The sequence below is a fragment of the Hibiscus syriacus genome, unplaced genomic scaffold (genome assembly GCF_006381635.1).
Source record: "Hibiscus syriacus cultivar Baekdansim isolate YM2019G1 unplaced genomic scaffold, ASM638163v2 tig00004258_pilon, whole genome shotgun sequence".
Taxonomy (NCBI): domain Eukaryota; kingdom Viridiplantae; phylum Streptophyta; class Magnoliopsida; order Malvales; family Malvaceae; genus Hibiscus; species Hibiscus syriacus.
In genome coordinates, this window is record NW_024062009.1 from 134,012 (window position 1) to 150,234 (window position 16,223).

General features: G+C 32.8%; 3 protein-coding genes across 3 annotated transcripts; 1 reads left to right on the forward strand and 2 right to left on the reverse strand.

Moving 5' to 3' along the window:
* Positions 1 to 1,623: 1,623 nt before the first annotated feature.
* On the reverse strand, positions 1,624 to 2,533 carry LOC120192941 (NDR1/HIN1-like protein 6). The gene has a single exon (XM_039195614.1). The coding sequence runs from the start codon at positions 2,481 to 2,483 to the stop codon at positions 1,713 to 1,715; it is 771 nt and encodes a 256-aa protein (XP_039051545.1). The 5' UTR covers positions 2,484 to 2,533; the 3' UTR covers positions 1,624 to 1,712.
* A 3,854-nt stretch (positions 2,534 to 6,387) lies between these two features.
* Positions 6,388 to 9,792, forward strand: LOC120192948 (protein disulfide isomerase-like 5-2). The gene is made up of 5 exons (XM_039195621.1): positions 6,388 to 6,672; positions 6,871 to 6,974; positions 7,316 to 7,686; positions 8,434 to 8,741; positions 9,445 to 9,792. The coding sequence occupies exons 1-5, from the start codon at positions 6,403 to 6,405 to the stop codon at positions 9,763 to 9,765; spliced, it is 1,374 nt and encodes a 457-aa protein (XP_039051552.1). The 5' UTR covers positions 6,388 to 6,402; the 3' UTR covers positions 9,766 to 9,792.
* A 1,219-nt stretch (positions 9,793 to 11,011) lies between these two features.
* LOC120192958 (receptor homology region, transmembrane domain- and RING domain-containing protein 2-like) lies at positions 11,012 to 15,702 on the reverse strand. Its single transcript, XM_039195624.1, has 4 exons — positions 15,293 to 15,702; positions 14,727 to 14,954; positions 13,169 to 13,573; positions 11,012 to 11,818 (listed from the first exon to the last, which is right to left on the reverse strand). Exons 1-4 carry the CDS (start codon positions 15,426 to 15,428, stop codon positions 11,250 to 11,252), a joined length of 1,338 nt encoding a protein of 445 aa, XP_039051555.1. The 5' UTR covers positions 15,429 to 15,702; the 3' UTR covers positions 11,012 to 11,249.
* Between the last annotated feature and the right edge of the window lie 521 nt (positions 15,703 to 16,223).

Below are 16,223 nucleotides of genomic sequence, written 5' to 3' on the forward strand. Positions count from 1 at the left end.
TCAAGTTTATACTTATAATAAACTCAAATCAATAACAATATTCATACTTTTAATTGTATTAATTTGATATTTAAAATAATTAAATTAATATGTTTTTATCATCGAACTCGTTAAATTGTATTAATTTCGACCCACGATCGATAAAAAGTATTGTTGACTATTACAATACTAATATAACAATTCACAATATTAATGTGGTAGTTCATGTATAAACAATGATATGACAAAAGAGTTTCATAGAATTTTTACTTAGAGTTGAGATATATAATTTTTAACTAAAGTGCATAGCAAAGATTCAAGCTGACAAGAAACGGTCGAAAACTTTTCAATCTTCAATCTTTTTATAAAAATCAATTATTTATCAGGATAATCTATCCAAATAAAGAATATCATGTTAAACATTAGAATGGCTCAAATGTAAATTTATCAAATGTAAATTTATAATTTAGGAAGTTTTAAAAAAATTATCAAATAAAGTATTTTTAACATACAATACAATATTAAGGATAAAAACATCATTTCACATTAAACAATCAGTACATACTCGGAAACTCACACCAAAGAACACAAGTACACCTACAAAAGTACCATGTAAATTTATAGTTTAATCGGGTTATTATAACATATTTAAGTGAAATCAATCTTTCATCAGAGTAATAATAGTTTTTAGGGTAAATTACGTGAACTTTTATTTTTTAAAAAATCATATTTAAAGTTTAGTTTTTATTTCATTTTAGTACAGTTCAAAATTTAAAAGTTTAGGTACTAAAACGGACCAAAACAAATATTTTAAGTACTAAAAGGGTTACGTTTTTAACGGCGGGATACTAAAATAAAACAAAAACTAAAAGTTATGATGGTTTTGAAAAAAATTAAAAGTTTAAGTACTAAAATAGTTTATATACTAAATGTGTAATTTACCATAATTTTTAAGATTTATTCCTAAAATTTAAAAATAATAGGATAAAAATTATATTAAAATAATATTAATGAGCCTTATTTTACATTTTTTTAATTTTGTATTTCACATATGCAATCAGTACAATAAAATATAATCAAGATAAGATTAATAAGTACATATGATCAGGTGATTAAACTGCTCAAATTTATTCTCTTATATTACCTTAGAACATAGATTTTACATCCATTACGATGATTTTCTTTCCTTTCCCTACAGTCCCCTTCCCCTCCCATCTAGGGACGATTAAAACTAGATTTATAATTTATAATTTTTTTAATGAGATTTAAAATAATATTGGAGATAAATTATGAATTCAATCATTTAGTTATTCACATTATTTTATTTTAATCATGTATCTTTTTTTAAAAAATTATTATTAATATTATATATTAATTTTATTTTAGTCATCTAATATTTTTCTATTGTCAAATATTGAATTGACCAAAAAAATTATGGATTAGGGAAAGGAGAGATTGCACTAGATATACATGTTATTTTTGGTAATATTCACCTCAGCTGTAATCTTTAACAAAAGAATTTTAAATTACTGTAATACATAGGTTCTGGAATAAATAGAATAGGTATTACGTATATATAGGTATCAAGAAGCTAAAGTTTATGGTATAGAAGTAATGGAGGACAAAACCTCGTAAAAATCCTCCATTTTTTATGAAAAATTAAAGAAAAATAAAATGTATGTAAAAAAATATGGATAAAGTAATATAATTTCAGCAGTCAAGAAACTGGAGGTCTAAAGCCTAAACCTAAACCTGCAGCTGCTTCTCGAAATTCTGATGGCATTGTTAGCAGATAAAGCATCCACCACTAGCCGGCACCGAACCGTGAACTTCATTTCCGGCAGCTTTAAGCTCCCAAGCTTAACTCTCACAGGTTGTCTGGCCCTCAGCAACAAAGGTATGTTCCCCGTCTGCAGCTGCTGCTGTTGCAGCGACGCCAGCAAGTTGGTACCGTTCTGGATTTGTCCCGACATCGGCACAACCAGCACGGTCGTGTTCCGATGACCCTGGTAGAATTTTGGTATAGACCCTTGCACCAGTTGGGTTTCGTTGTACCATACGGTTATACGGCTACCTCCTTCGTAATATATTCCGATTCTTCTGTTGGGGTTTCTGGCGGTGATGTTAACGTCGAAGCCAGCAGACAAGCTAGAATTGGAGCTGAGATTGAACCGCGTTACCTCCAGACCGTCGATGGAATAATCCGGCAGCTTCGGTCGGAAAACGAGGAATAAGATGCCAACGATGATCCCTATAATGACGATTAGGAGCAAGATAATAGACAGTGTCCAACACAAGCACCTGCACCAACAGCTTCTCCTTTTCTTGGGAGTTCTCGTATGGTTAACAGGAGCAGTGCCATGGGAGTTGTCGGGTTGATGTTGTTGGACGGGGTTAACGTGGTCGGATTTCGTGGAGCCTACTGGAACCAAGGGGGCTGTCGGAGAGGCTTGTGGAGGCGATTCGATGTCGGAGACGGGATGGATTCTCTGTTGATCCGCCATCGACGACCACGAGTTCAATTAAAGACTTTTGAGGCAGCGGACCATATGGGAAGCAAGCCTTGAGAGAAATAGAATCTATATAAAGAGTAAGGACAAGGGACGGTTGATCAAGTCATAAGATAGAAGCATCCTTTATTTGACTTAATAATTTTGTTTGAGAGAGATGAAGTTTTGTGGTTTCGTTCAAATATTCACCTAATAACACGCATTCATATTGTAAGGAAAATTCAATGTCCCGCTGCTTTAATAATCATTAAACCCAGTAAACATATCATAATATAATATGGGTTGAAATACAAACGTGTTGAAGTATTGAGACGTTGAGAGATTGGTGTTGAAAACTGAAAAGAGAAGATTACAAAATATTTGTTGATCAAAGCCGCCGTGAGAACGATAAATGTTAGTTGGTGGAAAGACCGTCAACGGGTGTGTAAGGAAGGACAAATTTTAGGGTTTATGATCTCACCCTTTAGTTTTCTCCTCACGTCTCATATTGCCTCTATTATTTTATCCCATACATAGCCTCCTTGAACAAAAGACTAGTTTCTAGATTTACAACTCTTCTAACAATCATCTTTATTAAGTAACGCAACAATCAAATTGCGGACGCTTTAGTTCTTTTCAAATGAATAACACTATATTTCACAAATACTTCATACTTTTAGTTTACGAGTAACGAAAATTTTAAATAATTCAAATTAATCAGAAATTGTATTAAAGAAAACCATCCCCAAATGTATGAAAATATCTAATTTGGAACTTTAAAGGGTTTTTATGTCACATAATTTATAATATAAATTATAATTTACCATGCACTTACAAATTTGAAGTGGCAATGGTCGGCACTTTTTAATAATTATTTAGATACATCTTCCGTATCTAAAAGGAATAGTGCACCAAAGTTATATATATTTTAATGAAATGAGGTTATTAAGAGAATTTTCTCCAAAGGTTTATTTTTAAATAAAATGTGTTTAGTTAATTTTTGGGAAATAATTTTAAAAAAATAACAATTAAAAACCACTTCCATTCATTTCACTAAAAAATATTTATAAAACAAGATTTTTTACATAATAAATTAACTCAAATTTAATCTATATAAATAAAAATATTGTTTTTTTAATAAATTTTAAATATTAAATCTCTGTCTTCATTTGAATAACGGAGATGTATTATTTTGTTTTTATTTATCATTTTTATTATAAAAAATTATATCTAACATTACGTTTTGGTTCTGTTTTGATCACATGTTGTTAAAAATTTAACAATGATAATGATGTGATGTTTTTTATTTTTCAATGTTGACATGGTAATTCTTGATAGTGACACATCACTATTACTGTTAATTTTTTTAACGACAAAGGAAAAAACCAAAACTAAAACATAATGTTAAGTATAATTTAAAAAAATAGTTGAGAGACTAAAACAGAAATTAGGCAATAGGTAGGTGATTAAATAAATAGTTTTCCCTTATATATTTTCCTACTTCTAGGTTTTCAAATCTAAAGATATTGTATGAATATTTAGTTGATGTAATTCTAAAATTTCAGAATTTTTATTGAGGGTATATTCGAGGCAGAGTTAGAAATTTTAAGTTATGGCGTCATAATTTTAAGGTGTGATATAAAAAAATTGACTAAACTATATCTCTTTTTTCACTTAGGTATTTAATTTTTTTTTGTCAATTTAAGTGTCTAACATTACCAATATTATCATGTAAGTGCTCGTCCATCATCACCATTAAAAAATCCATTACTTGAAAAAAGTTAGACACCTAAATGGGAAAAGATGTATAGTTTGAGCACTTTTTTTATATTAAGCGTATTTCTTTTAGTAATCTTTGATGCTTAGAAGTGATATTATATGTTCTAAAAACTTTCAAGCATTTGATAATGAACGCACAATACCCTACAATCGTTGGAGCTCGAAACCGGAACCTTTAGAATAACAACCATTTATTTAATCAATGAAGTCAATTGGTTCATGTATATTAAACTTAATTTTAAATTATAATATTTAAATAAAATTACAGAATTATTTTTTCAAAGGTGTAAATTTTTTTCTAAATGTCATTTATTTTTATTTATAGTGTATATAGAGAGATTTTTTTTATCTTAGAAATTTTGGGATATCATTTGACACTCCTCGTCTCGTACCGGTTCCGCAAGTAGGGATGGCAACGGGTTAGATTAGGGTTGGATTTTTGGTCAATCCGACCTGACTCGAAAATAGACATCTTTCACACGAATTCAATCCGATCTAAAAATTTTATATCATACATTCGACCTGACCTGACCCGACCCGTACCCTTCACCTGACTCTGACCAACCCGATTTTTTAGAGTGTAAATACGATCTGGTATAAATTAAGGATTTAATTAAAAAATAATAAATTTTTAATAAAATTACATTATTATCCTCAGGTTGAATTGAGTCAGAGTTTTTTAACCCTTCACCCGACCTAATCAAACCTCACTGCTTAAAATATTTGACCCGACCCGAACCGATTTTTTTATAAAAAAATTGACTCTATCGAATTGGGTCGGGTCGAAATCCATCAGATTCGGATTGAATTGTCATCCTTATCCGCACGTGGGTATATTGATATATATATTTTTAAAATAATATATAGAAACGGTGTAAAATAAAGTTTACACATAGATGTTTATTTTATTTTTTTAAGAATTATATTTGGATTTTAGGGTTTAGAATTTTAGATTATATAAGTATAAATACTAAAATTTAAAATTAAAGTAAGTAAATAATGTAAAATAAAGTTTACACTATCTGTACATCAAATAAGCAATCATAATATGGTATCAAGTAATGGCACTAAAAATTGAGTTGAATTGGAAGTGGCATGATAGAAGGCTCACTTGATATCCTTGCGTGAGCTTATAATACCTTTAAAAAAAAAGAGTAAAGAAGGAATCATAAGGTTGGCATTGTGATATTAGATTTTGGTTCAAAGCATTTATCCCAAAAGTATGAGAATGTTGAATTTGAAGTTTTAGAGCTATTTCTCCATTTCATGTAAATCCGACCCTCAAACATTCCAAAAAATAATTCTAGACATAAAATCAACGGAAAATAGCAAGATTAAACCTGCATATTACCACGAGCAGTCTGCTCAAAAATATTATTGGCCCTCCATTGCACCTCTTCCCCTGGGTTCCCATCAAGACGTTGCTCGCCTCTATCCGAAACCTTAGATGATCCTTTAGCATGATCCAACTCTGAAGACATGGCTGAGATCCACTCTGCAAGCACTACATGCAACTTATGAAGTCATGTTTTTTTTGTCTTCAGGGATGTGAATATCTTCTTAGTTTATTGCTCATTTCACTCTAATTTAAAAAAATACTTTCTCTACAAACGATCAGTTGGTCTAGTGGGATGAGACAATTGGTCCCTTAAGCAAGGTCAGGGGTTCGAATCCTGGCGTTTGCGAATGGAGCGAACTGGATTGAGAGGGTCACCCCGCCTCTGCAGTACCCGATCTGAATTAGTCATATATCAATTATTAATTAAAAAAATACTTTCTCCAACGTTACATTCATTCTCTTTTCCCACCATATTAGCATATCAAATTTGTCTAAATAAAAGTATCTCATCAATGTATATATCATATTAAATATTTAATAAAAAGTAATTATTAATTAAATATTTTCATTTTTTATTAAATTAAAATAATTATAAAGATAATATTTGTTTAAACTATATAATAATAAATATTTAAACATCTCTGCATATGATATGATGATGCTCGATCTTGAGATTCTAATGTGCAATGACAATCTTTTGAATCTGAAATAGCTTCACTCGTGCTATTAGATATTTTTATTAAAATATTCGGTCTAGATATGATTTTATACCTTCGAAATATAGTTTTATATTTCCAGTGGTTTACAAATGGAAACATGGAAAAGACCCGGAAATGGCGTTTCTCAAGGAAAGCGAAAAGAACAGCAGCCTCTCCGATTCAGAAAATGCGTTTGCAAATAATCATATTGCTTCTCTCGTGTATCTTGGCAACTGGAATCAATTCGATATATGATGAGTTTAAGGTGGATGGGGAAGTGTTGGAGTTGGACGAATTCAACTTTGACTCCGCCGTTTCCTCTTTCGATTACATCCTCGTCGATTTCTACGCCCCTTGGTGCGGCCACTGCCAGCACCTTTCCCCACAGGTTTTCTACTCTTTATCCAGTGTTTGCAGAACCCAAAATTTGTATAGTTTTTTGGATGCCATTTCTATTTTTTAGTTGAATTGGTTTGATTCTAATCATATTCGGTACCTTTCTTTCCATCGTTTTGCCTTTAATTTCCCCTAGTAGTTGTGTCAATGACGTAAAATTACTTCTTTTCTTTTTTTTTCTGCGTTGCAGTTAGATGAAGCTGCTCCTGTTCTTGCAGGATTGAAAGATCCGATAGTGATTGCCAAAGTTAATGCTGACAAATTTACCCGTCTTGCTAGTAAACATGATGTTGAGTAAGCGACTACGACTTTTTTATATGGTGGATTAGAAATAACGTTTCATAAAGTTCTTATGCATTTGGTTTGTAGAAATGTCCTTATGTAGTGCTGGTAATCCAATTGAAAAACCTAGAAATTGTTGTACCAATTCATTGTTTTGGGAATAACCTATAGACATTTTAAATAAAACCTATTGTTAACAGTAATAGTTATTTGTTTTGATGCATTTCTTTCTATTTTTTGCAATGCATTTCAATTGGTGCCTTTTATGCATAATCAAAGAACATGAATTATCTATTTCAATAAGTAAAGCATACGCTACCCTCAGGCTTTATAATTGAAATTGGATTTTGCAGTGCATACCCTACCCTCAAGCTCTTTATACATGGGGTTTCTATGGATTATTATGGACCAAGGCAATCAGACGGTCTTGTTCAGTTTCTGAAGAAATTTGTTTCTCCCGATGTGTCTATTCTTACTTCAGACTCTGCCATTAGTGGTTTTATTGAAGAAGCTGGGACTTTCTTTCCTATATTCATAGGTTTTGGCTTGAATGAGACGGCTCTATCTAATTTAGCTGTCAAGTACAAGAAAAGGGGATGGTTTTCTGTGGCAAAGAACTTCTCTGATGATGCCATGGTGTTGTATGACTTTGAAAAAGTACCTGCTTTGGCAGCTATTCATCCTAACTATAAGCAACAAAGCATTTTCTATGGCCCTTTTGAAGGTTAGTTTGTTATCAATGTTTCAAGCGTCTTTCAGATACTACAATCATATATGTTGCGTAACTTTTGCCTGCAAAATCCAACATTGGTATTAACTATCATGTTGCCTATAAGAATCTTTTCCATAGAAATTTGCTTTTGTGGTGGATCTTAAGAAGGTAGTTGAATTATTTTATTCAACTTTTTTGGGGTTGACATAATATTGTAGACATGCTATATTGTATTTGTTTTAATCAGACAACTTGATCTGGTATTTCCTATATAAGGTTTAGGGACAGTGGAAAAAACAAATTTAGTTTATTAAAGGATTTGATAGAGTTACATAACCGTATATTGTAACATCTACTCTGTGGGTAGATGCTTTACGTGAAACTGGAAATACCTAAATGGAGTGATCTACAATTGAATATTGTGCAGTTGTATGTTTTTCATATAACAGAATGTAGATTAAAGGGAAATTGTGTTCATATGAAAGGGGTATGGTGTCTTAGATTAGGGATACATGGATTTTGTTGATGGCTTGCCATATGTCACATTGTTGTATAGATACATCAGTGTGGAGAAGGATTTGATTCTAGAAAAATGATGAGTGTAGGTAAGATGAGAAAAAAGGATGGATGTGTGGCATACATTGGCTACTAAATACATAGTATTGAGTGGAATCAAGGCTAATTTTGCTTTTCAATCTGTAAATTTTCTGGCTGCAAAAAGAGAAAAGGAAATCTAACACTTCAGCTTCAAATATGCAGATAAACTTTTGGAGGATTTTATAAAACAGAATTTTCTCCCTCCAGTGGTGCCCTTGAACCATGAGACGTTGAAGCTATTGAAAGATGAAGAGAGAAAAATTGTCCTGACAATCACAGCGGATGAGAATGAAGACCAATCACAGAACTTGATCAAGTTATTGAAGGAGGCTGCATCTGCAAATCGTGATTTGGTATTTGGTTATTTTGGCCTTAAGCAATGGGAAGACTTCGCTGATAAATTTGATGCTAAGGAGAAGACAAATTTACCGAAAATGATTGTCTGGAATGGAGATGAAGACTACTTTTCTGTAAGTATTAATTCTCTTCATATTATATCTTGAATTCTAAATGCAAGATCGAGTCCCTCTGACGGTAGTGACTTTCGTCTTATTTTAGCATAATTTATCATCTGTGTGGTGTTCATTCTTATACATCCTTGACATCTATATGACCATCTTAATTAGGATTGTGTATCATGGCCATCTTAGAGCTAATGGAAATTGTTAACATATTGTGATGATGCTTATATGCAAGGAAAAAGGCTGAAATTGAGCCTTTAACAAATTATTTGTTCAAATATTGTCCCATAACTCTCAATTTTTACAATCAAGGTAGAGGGTAAAAATAAATTTGATAGGAGGGGAAAAGGGGGTGCAATTACCATTTGAGAAGTGATCATACGATGGTGGAACAAAAGAGGAAGTGAAATAATGGATTAATATCATGTTAGAGATTAATGCATGATGGTATTGGGTAGTAATGTAAGTGAACTGATGCATTTTCGGTATGTTCATGTTTATTTATTCAACTAAGCAGCCGAGTTTCAATATTTTTTTTTTCAAAATGTGCTTATAGATGAGTTGCATTTCAACTGTGGGTAAGCTTGATTGGTATACATTCTTGAGTAGACTTGTTCATAACATTTTTAGCTGCTAGCTTTTTAGTGTTTAATCATTTTAAGAAAGATTTATACAAGACAATATTAGAGTGTTCTTTTTGTCAATATGGTAGGTTATTGGTATTGAAAGTCTTGATGATGAGGATCAGGGGTCTCAAATCTCACAATTCCTTGAAGGATATAGACAAGGAAGAACAGAAAAGAAAACGGTGAAAGTACCATTGTTTATGGGACTTCTCAACTCAGTAGTTGGCATTGGAGTGTTCTTCATAATTCTCTTTGTTGTCGCGATGATGATCATGATGATCGTCCTTATGATTATTATTCGTAAAGACGATGAACCTCAAACAGTTGGCAGTCGTGACAAGGTTGATCATGCTGGGAACTCCGACCCCGGAAGCAGTCTGTATGGAGTTGAGACGAAAGAAGATTAGATCAGGCATATTTGAACATGAAAATGTTCTATCTTAAAATGTGTAATCCAAACCAACATAAGCATATTTTTCTTGTGCTTTGAAGTATGTTGATATTTCCTTGAGGTGGCTCTCATCATGATTTTATAAGCCATTTTCCCCAGCTTCCTAAAAGGTCAAGTGATCTCTCTGCGTAATTCCAATCCTTTGGGGAAGTTGACTGGTTTACAATTTTCACATATCCTTTATTGCATTCGCTAATGATCATATTAAATTGAATGCAACGTTATCCTGTACCTTACCTGCACAACATGCTTTCTTCCATTCGTTAATATTTACCTTTCATTTTCAATAATGATATTTGTTTGTATTTATCTTTTGTTCGATTAAGTTTCAACTCTTTTATTATAGGATATTATTCTTTGAGTTATTAATTTATCCACATTAATAGTTTTATAATAATGTTGACTGTTATTATAAAAATCGGAAAATATGTATAATATTTTGATTATATCTTTTCAAAAATTATATTATTAGTTCAACTTGAACCCATTTGATACAAGTAAGCATTTATCTTCCCATTTTAGTCACAGTCCAATCCAATTTCTGTTATCGTTTCATAAATAAATAACACTTTCATTTAATCTAATTGTAAATGCAAAATAAATTTTCAAAAATTAAAATGTTTTTAAAGACAATTAAAAAAAATGATAGTTTCCATTAGGGGTGTAAACGAGCCGAGTCGAGCTCAAGTATTGGTGAGCTTGACTCGACTCGAAAACTTTAAAATGAAACTCGACTCGAAAATTTGCGAGCTTAAAATTTTCAAACTTGATTCGAACTCGAAATCTTGACCTGAAGCTTGTGAGCAGCTCAAAATGAAAAAATATTCTTAAACTTAACTCGATTAAAGCCTCAAACTCGAATCTAAACCTTAAATACATGAAAATCTCACTATATATTTTTAAAAAAAATCAATACATAATAAATATTAATATTATTGATAATTTATTTAAAAAAATAAAATCTTAATATATTATATTTTCGAGCTGCTCACGAGCTTTTCGAGTCGAATATCAAGTAGCTCGTTTCGGCTCGTTAAGAACTCGAGTCGAGCACGAACTCGAGTCAAATCCATTCGGTCCGAATATTTATCGAGCTTTGATCGATTCGATCTCAAGTAGCTCACGATCTGTCTCGTCTCATTTACAGCCCTAGTTTCCACAACATAGATCAAAATTTAAAAAGTTGAAAGGAGAAACGCACATGAAAAACATACAAAACTATATTCACAAGACTGACAACAATGTTTCCAATCCTCTACTCACATTGCACACATACCCTCATCATTTGGGGAAACCAAAACAAATGACAAATCTTTTATGCTACAATGTACAAATTCGGCAAGTTAAATTCTCGACATTAGATAAGAACACAACACAATCCACCGTATCAAGAACAACTGAATTATGTAATTGCATTCACCCCGTGATTTACTTACCTCATTAACAATCAGGAAGCGAGTGAGCTGATGCAAATGGTGAAAAACTAGCAGCTGACCCACTATGACGCAGAGGATGCAGCTGGTGATCCGAAGAACTGACTAAGCTTGGTGATGCATTGCTTAGGCTTGGAATATATTGGGACATGTATCTTGGATTAAGTGGTGACAAGGATGGGTAATTCAATGAGGTAGGCGAAACCAAATGAGAACCACGAGATCTATGAGAGGATGCATTCCTAAGGTCCACTGAGCTCCGGTTATAGATGCTCATGGAAGGAGATTGATGGCAGGACCTAATTGATTGCTGAATATATGGATGGCTGGCAAGAGAATGAGTCTGAGAAGCCGGTGGAGATGCCCATGCCGCTGGGGCAATTTGTATGGATGACGATGATGCTAATGACAGAACGGATGGTAATGCAGAGGACACGGAGATTGGGGTCGTTGAAAGCAACGGTGTACTTTCTGATGCCGATAAACTACCTGCTGTGGTTCTTGCGTCACCCTTGCAGACAGGGCAAAATGTTCTCCGTGTTGTCAGCCAAGAATCAATGCAGAAAGCATGGAACTCTGAAAAAATGCCAGGAAATATTAATATAGACGCAAATTAAAAACAAAACAAGTGTTTACGAGTTGGTTTTGTAAAGCAACCCATAAAGACAACGAACATAGACAACTGCAAATTTATTAACCTTTTGATATTTTGGCTGGATAACACAGCTTCTTAGAGAAGAATTGTTTCATATTCCAGTAAATCGCAGTATAGAATAAGAAAAAAAAATAATACAGGATAGAGAAGTGTTGGTTTGAAACCTAAAACAGAGTGGGAAACTGAAAGGCAAGAAGAAAGAAGTCTGAGATTGACATCAAGATTTCCTGATACTATTAATTGGAAGAAGGCTTCTAGATAGCCTAAACCCACAAGGACTTTCCATCATGAGGCAACTCGGTCAAACTTGAAGCTCAATTCACTAAGCATCCAAACAGTTCGTACTTTAAAATGCCAATCATATTTGAAGGCAATGATTTCATAATTACAATAGTAATTAGTTTAAGAAGCATATTTTTAGCATAATCATAGCAGTACTCTTAAATCATCAAAGAACATATTTGTGCTTTAAACATAAAGAAATGCAAATATTAGGGACAGCAAACATGTATTATAACTTACATGCATATAAACATGTGAGTTCATGTATGCATGCAACCTGTCATCTATGGGTAACTTGGATTTCTTTAAGCCAGATTAGATTTAAGACTTGCAAGTACCAAGTGATAACCAGATTTAAACTCTAGAGGATAACTAATATATAGCAATCCGTTTTCCCATCTAGCACTAACTTGTGTATTTAGAGACTTTTGAAAGCGATAAAAACATAAAGGATCAATTAATCATAACTTGAATTAATCAAGAAATATTCTTTTATATGAATAAAGAACAATTCTTGAGAAGAGAGGTAGATCAAGAAAACACCTCAAGTTTTGGAGTTAATGATGAGCAAAGCTATTCTAAAATCTAAATTCATGGAGGAGCACTAAGGTCTAGAACGACATTCTCTGGTCCATTTGAAATGCTCAGAAGTAATATCTATTTACCCCCTAAATTCCCTTCTTTGAGTTTTAATTTGGACAAAAAAGAAAACAAAAAAAAACAAGAATTTTTAGCATCAGATGCATCTAATTTAAACGGACCAAGAACCAATCATTTCCATTTAAATCTAGAATTGTCCTATTGTAAAAAGCAAAAAATCATTGGGCAAGAACTGAAATAGGATAGCCACCAAAAAAAGTCTCATGAATTGACAGCCTAATTACTGTGCAACATACATGCAAAATGACACTGAATCAGCATATTAACAAATAAAATTACAACAGCAAATATTGCAAGCAATGTCATCTTCAGTGTTGTAAGAAGCTTACTGTGACAACATGGAAGAATTCTGAGCTTCTCTCCAACAGTATAGTCTTCAAGACATATTGCACACGTTCTTGAAGTAGAATTCTCATCCAAAACAGCAGTGAATATCAAGCTAGGCATTGCTTTTACTAAACGCTTGCTCATTCCATGGAATTCACGAACTCGAGAAGATCGAGGACGTTCTCGTCTGATGTGATGCCTGCGTACAAAGAAACAAGTCGCGAGCACTGCCAACATGGCAAGTAAAGAAATAAAGGATATGGCCATGATTGACCATGCAGAGTTTTCAAAAGTAGGGCTTAGCCATAGCTCAACATCAGTAGACCCAGCATACTTTTTTAGTATTTCACCAGAAGCTTTGGAAACAAAGACAGCATGTATCTTTATGCCAGAAGCATTCCCTACCACTGTAAAAAATATAAGACGAGGTAAACTTAGAGGCACCATATAGAAAATTATACATGTTCGAGGACAATAATGATGACAGACAGAAACTAACATCTGCCACTCAAGGAAAACCAAGAAGGTAATAAATAAATTTGAAATGGAAAAAAGATATATATATATATATATAAATGAATAATGGAAGCATATTTATAAATGTAGAAAGAAATGTTGGTAAAGGATTTGGTCCTAATCTCACTCTTCTTCAAAGCCTTCCGTTATCCAGCAAGAATACACCACTATACAATATAACATATCTTTAATTTCAAGCACACTCCCTCTGTAATTTTTAATATACTTTAGCAAAACAGTATCTTCCCAACAGTAAATTCCGACATCCAGAAAGTTACTTGAGGAGTTGATTTTTGCAATAAAAGGTGTGATAGATTAAATCAATTATAGCTTGACTGGTGCAACATATTTACTCAGCTAGAAGAAAATAAAAAGAAGTGAAGATATGAGCATGGAGGGTTACTATAGTTAACTGTTTAAGTGTAATATGCATATAGCTTTAAAGAATCACATAATACACAATTGAGTTTTGCTTGGATGTGGCAACTGTAGAATTCAAATTCAAATTCGTTCACACAATTGTATGTTGGGAAACAAAACCAAGAATGGAATGTTATCATGGTGACCAGATAAATTGCAGTGCAAGAAGGAATAGTTTGGATCTATAAGAAAACAAAAATATGGCATAATGACTACCAATTACACCAAGCTATTATCCATCCAATATGAAGTATGAACTTAGGAGAACAGCTTATAGTCAAAATGTCCAAAAGGGTTAAAAAAAGATGAGCATTGGAACTGATGCAATCAGGACTTAGTAGAAATTAATGTCAAAAGGCAATTCAAAGGGTTTCAAGAAGACAAACAGATTATATAGGAATACAATTTTATTTCTATCAGCATATCCTGTTAAAGATCTTTAAGAATCAATTCACAAGAAGAAGAAAAAAAAGAAGTCTGTTAGATGCACTTAAATAGGAATGCTCGCACTAAATTGCTTGACTGGCCCAAGTATCTTTGAACAAAACCAAGTTTAGCAAAAGTACAATATACAATTTCAATCACTCAAAATGAGATGGTGTTTTTAAAGGAAAAGGGAATTACTTGTAACCAAGAAACCATCATCATTGTCATAGACAATAGCGGCTTCGAACCCTGCCTTTTGCACTCTCCTTACTTTGTCATCAAAACTGCATCCTCCTCTAATAATCAGCGCAAAAGGGGAGGTAATATTGGAAACCTTTTCAACATTATTACTCAAATCCGAACACGCATCAAGAGGATTTGCCAAATATAATACCCCACATTTCCCCGGCCCTTTAACTGGCGGAGCTGAAAATTATCAACAGCAAAATGAAACATCACGCAAGAATTCAATTATATTGTCAACACCAATGGACTTCAATTTTTCAGTTCAATCAAACATACGTTGCATCAGTTTGTCCTTCATGTACAGTTTATATAAGCAAAACAATAAATCACCTATTTCTTCAAATTAAATAAGTTACTCACAATGAAGAGAGAATTTATATATTCAACTTGGAGCTATCGGAATACTGAAAGATCCATTTCTTGCTTTAATTTCCCACACTTTCTCAGGAACCAAACAGGAAAAGATGAAAATATATCTTCAAAAAGAAATTTAAATAAAAGAAACACAAAGAGCTCACCGAATTTAGCTTCAACATCGTCGAAAGAAAGAGTAACGTTGTTTCCAATAAGCACCACACTAGCTGGTGCCATCCAACAAACACCCAAGAAACAGAGAAGCCGTAACAATAATACCACCACACCATTCATCTTCATCGAAAAAAATATTTTTTTTAAAAAAAATCCCCAAAAAATCCTAAATCTCAGTAGAAAGAAAGAAAGATGATTCCGTTGAGGGTTGCGAAGTAAATGGATACATCAGCTTCCATCACCGAAATACAACATTGATGGATAAACAGAAGAAAAAACCCCAGTTCTTCTTACAGAGCTTGATGGTTTGCAGCTTCAATTACAGTAATCTCCCATCTCGTTAGATTTTTCCTTTCCTTTTGGCTATTAATTCAAACACAATCTCCCAGACGAAAATATCTTCTTCTTCTCGTCCCTTTCTTCCAGTCCTTATGATAATCTAATAGTTTAATTTACAAATTACTCTTTAAACTATATTTTTTAATTTAATATTTAAATTTCTTCTATCATATCTACTCTAGAGTTTTCTTTAATTATCCAAATCAATCAAATCATTTGTCTCTTTAAAAATAAGCTTAATTAAATAAAGCTAAATAAGATTAAGGACTCTCCCTTCTAGTAGACTATGTACATCCTCTTCTTCATTATCATTTGAATATTTAATTAAATTAAACCTAACGTGTATTATGTTTTTATTAATTCACAAGTTCGTCATTGTCATTTGTTCATGTTCGTCATTGACCCATGGTGCACATAAATTAGAGAATGAGAAGTCCATGTACAATCAAAGATAAAGGGCAAAAGACAGAACAAAAGTTCCCGGTGACCCCTTCCAAAGGGTATCTCAGTGGCACAGTGTCGGGGATCCCTGGTGAGGGATATTTGCTAATTCTGACGAGCACTCTTTAAAAACCAAATCCC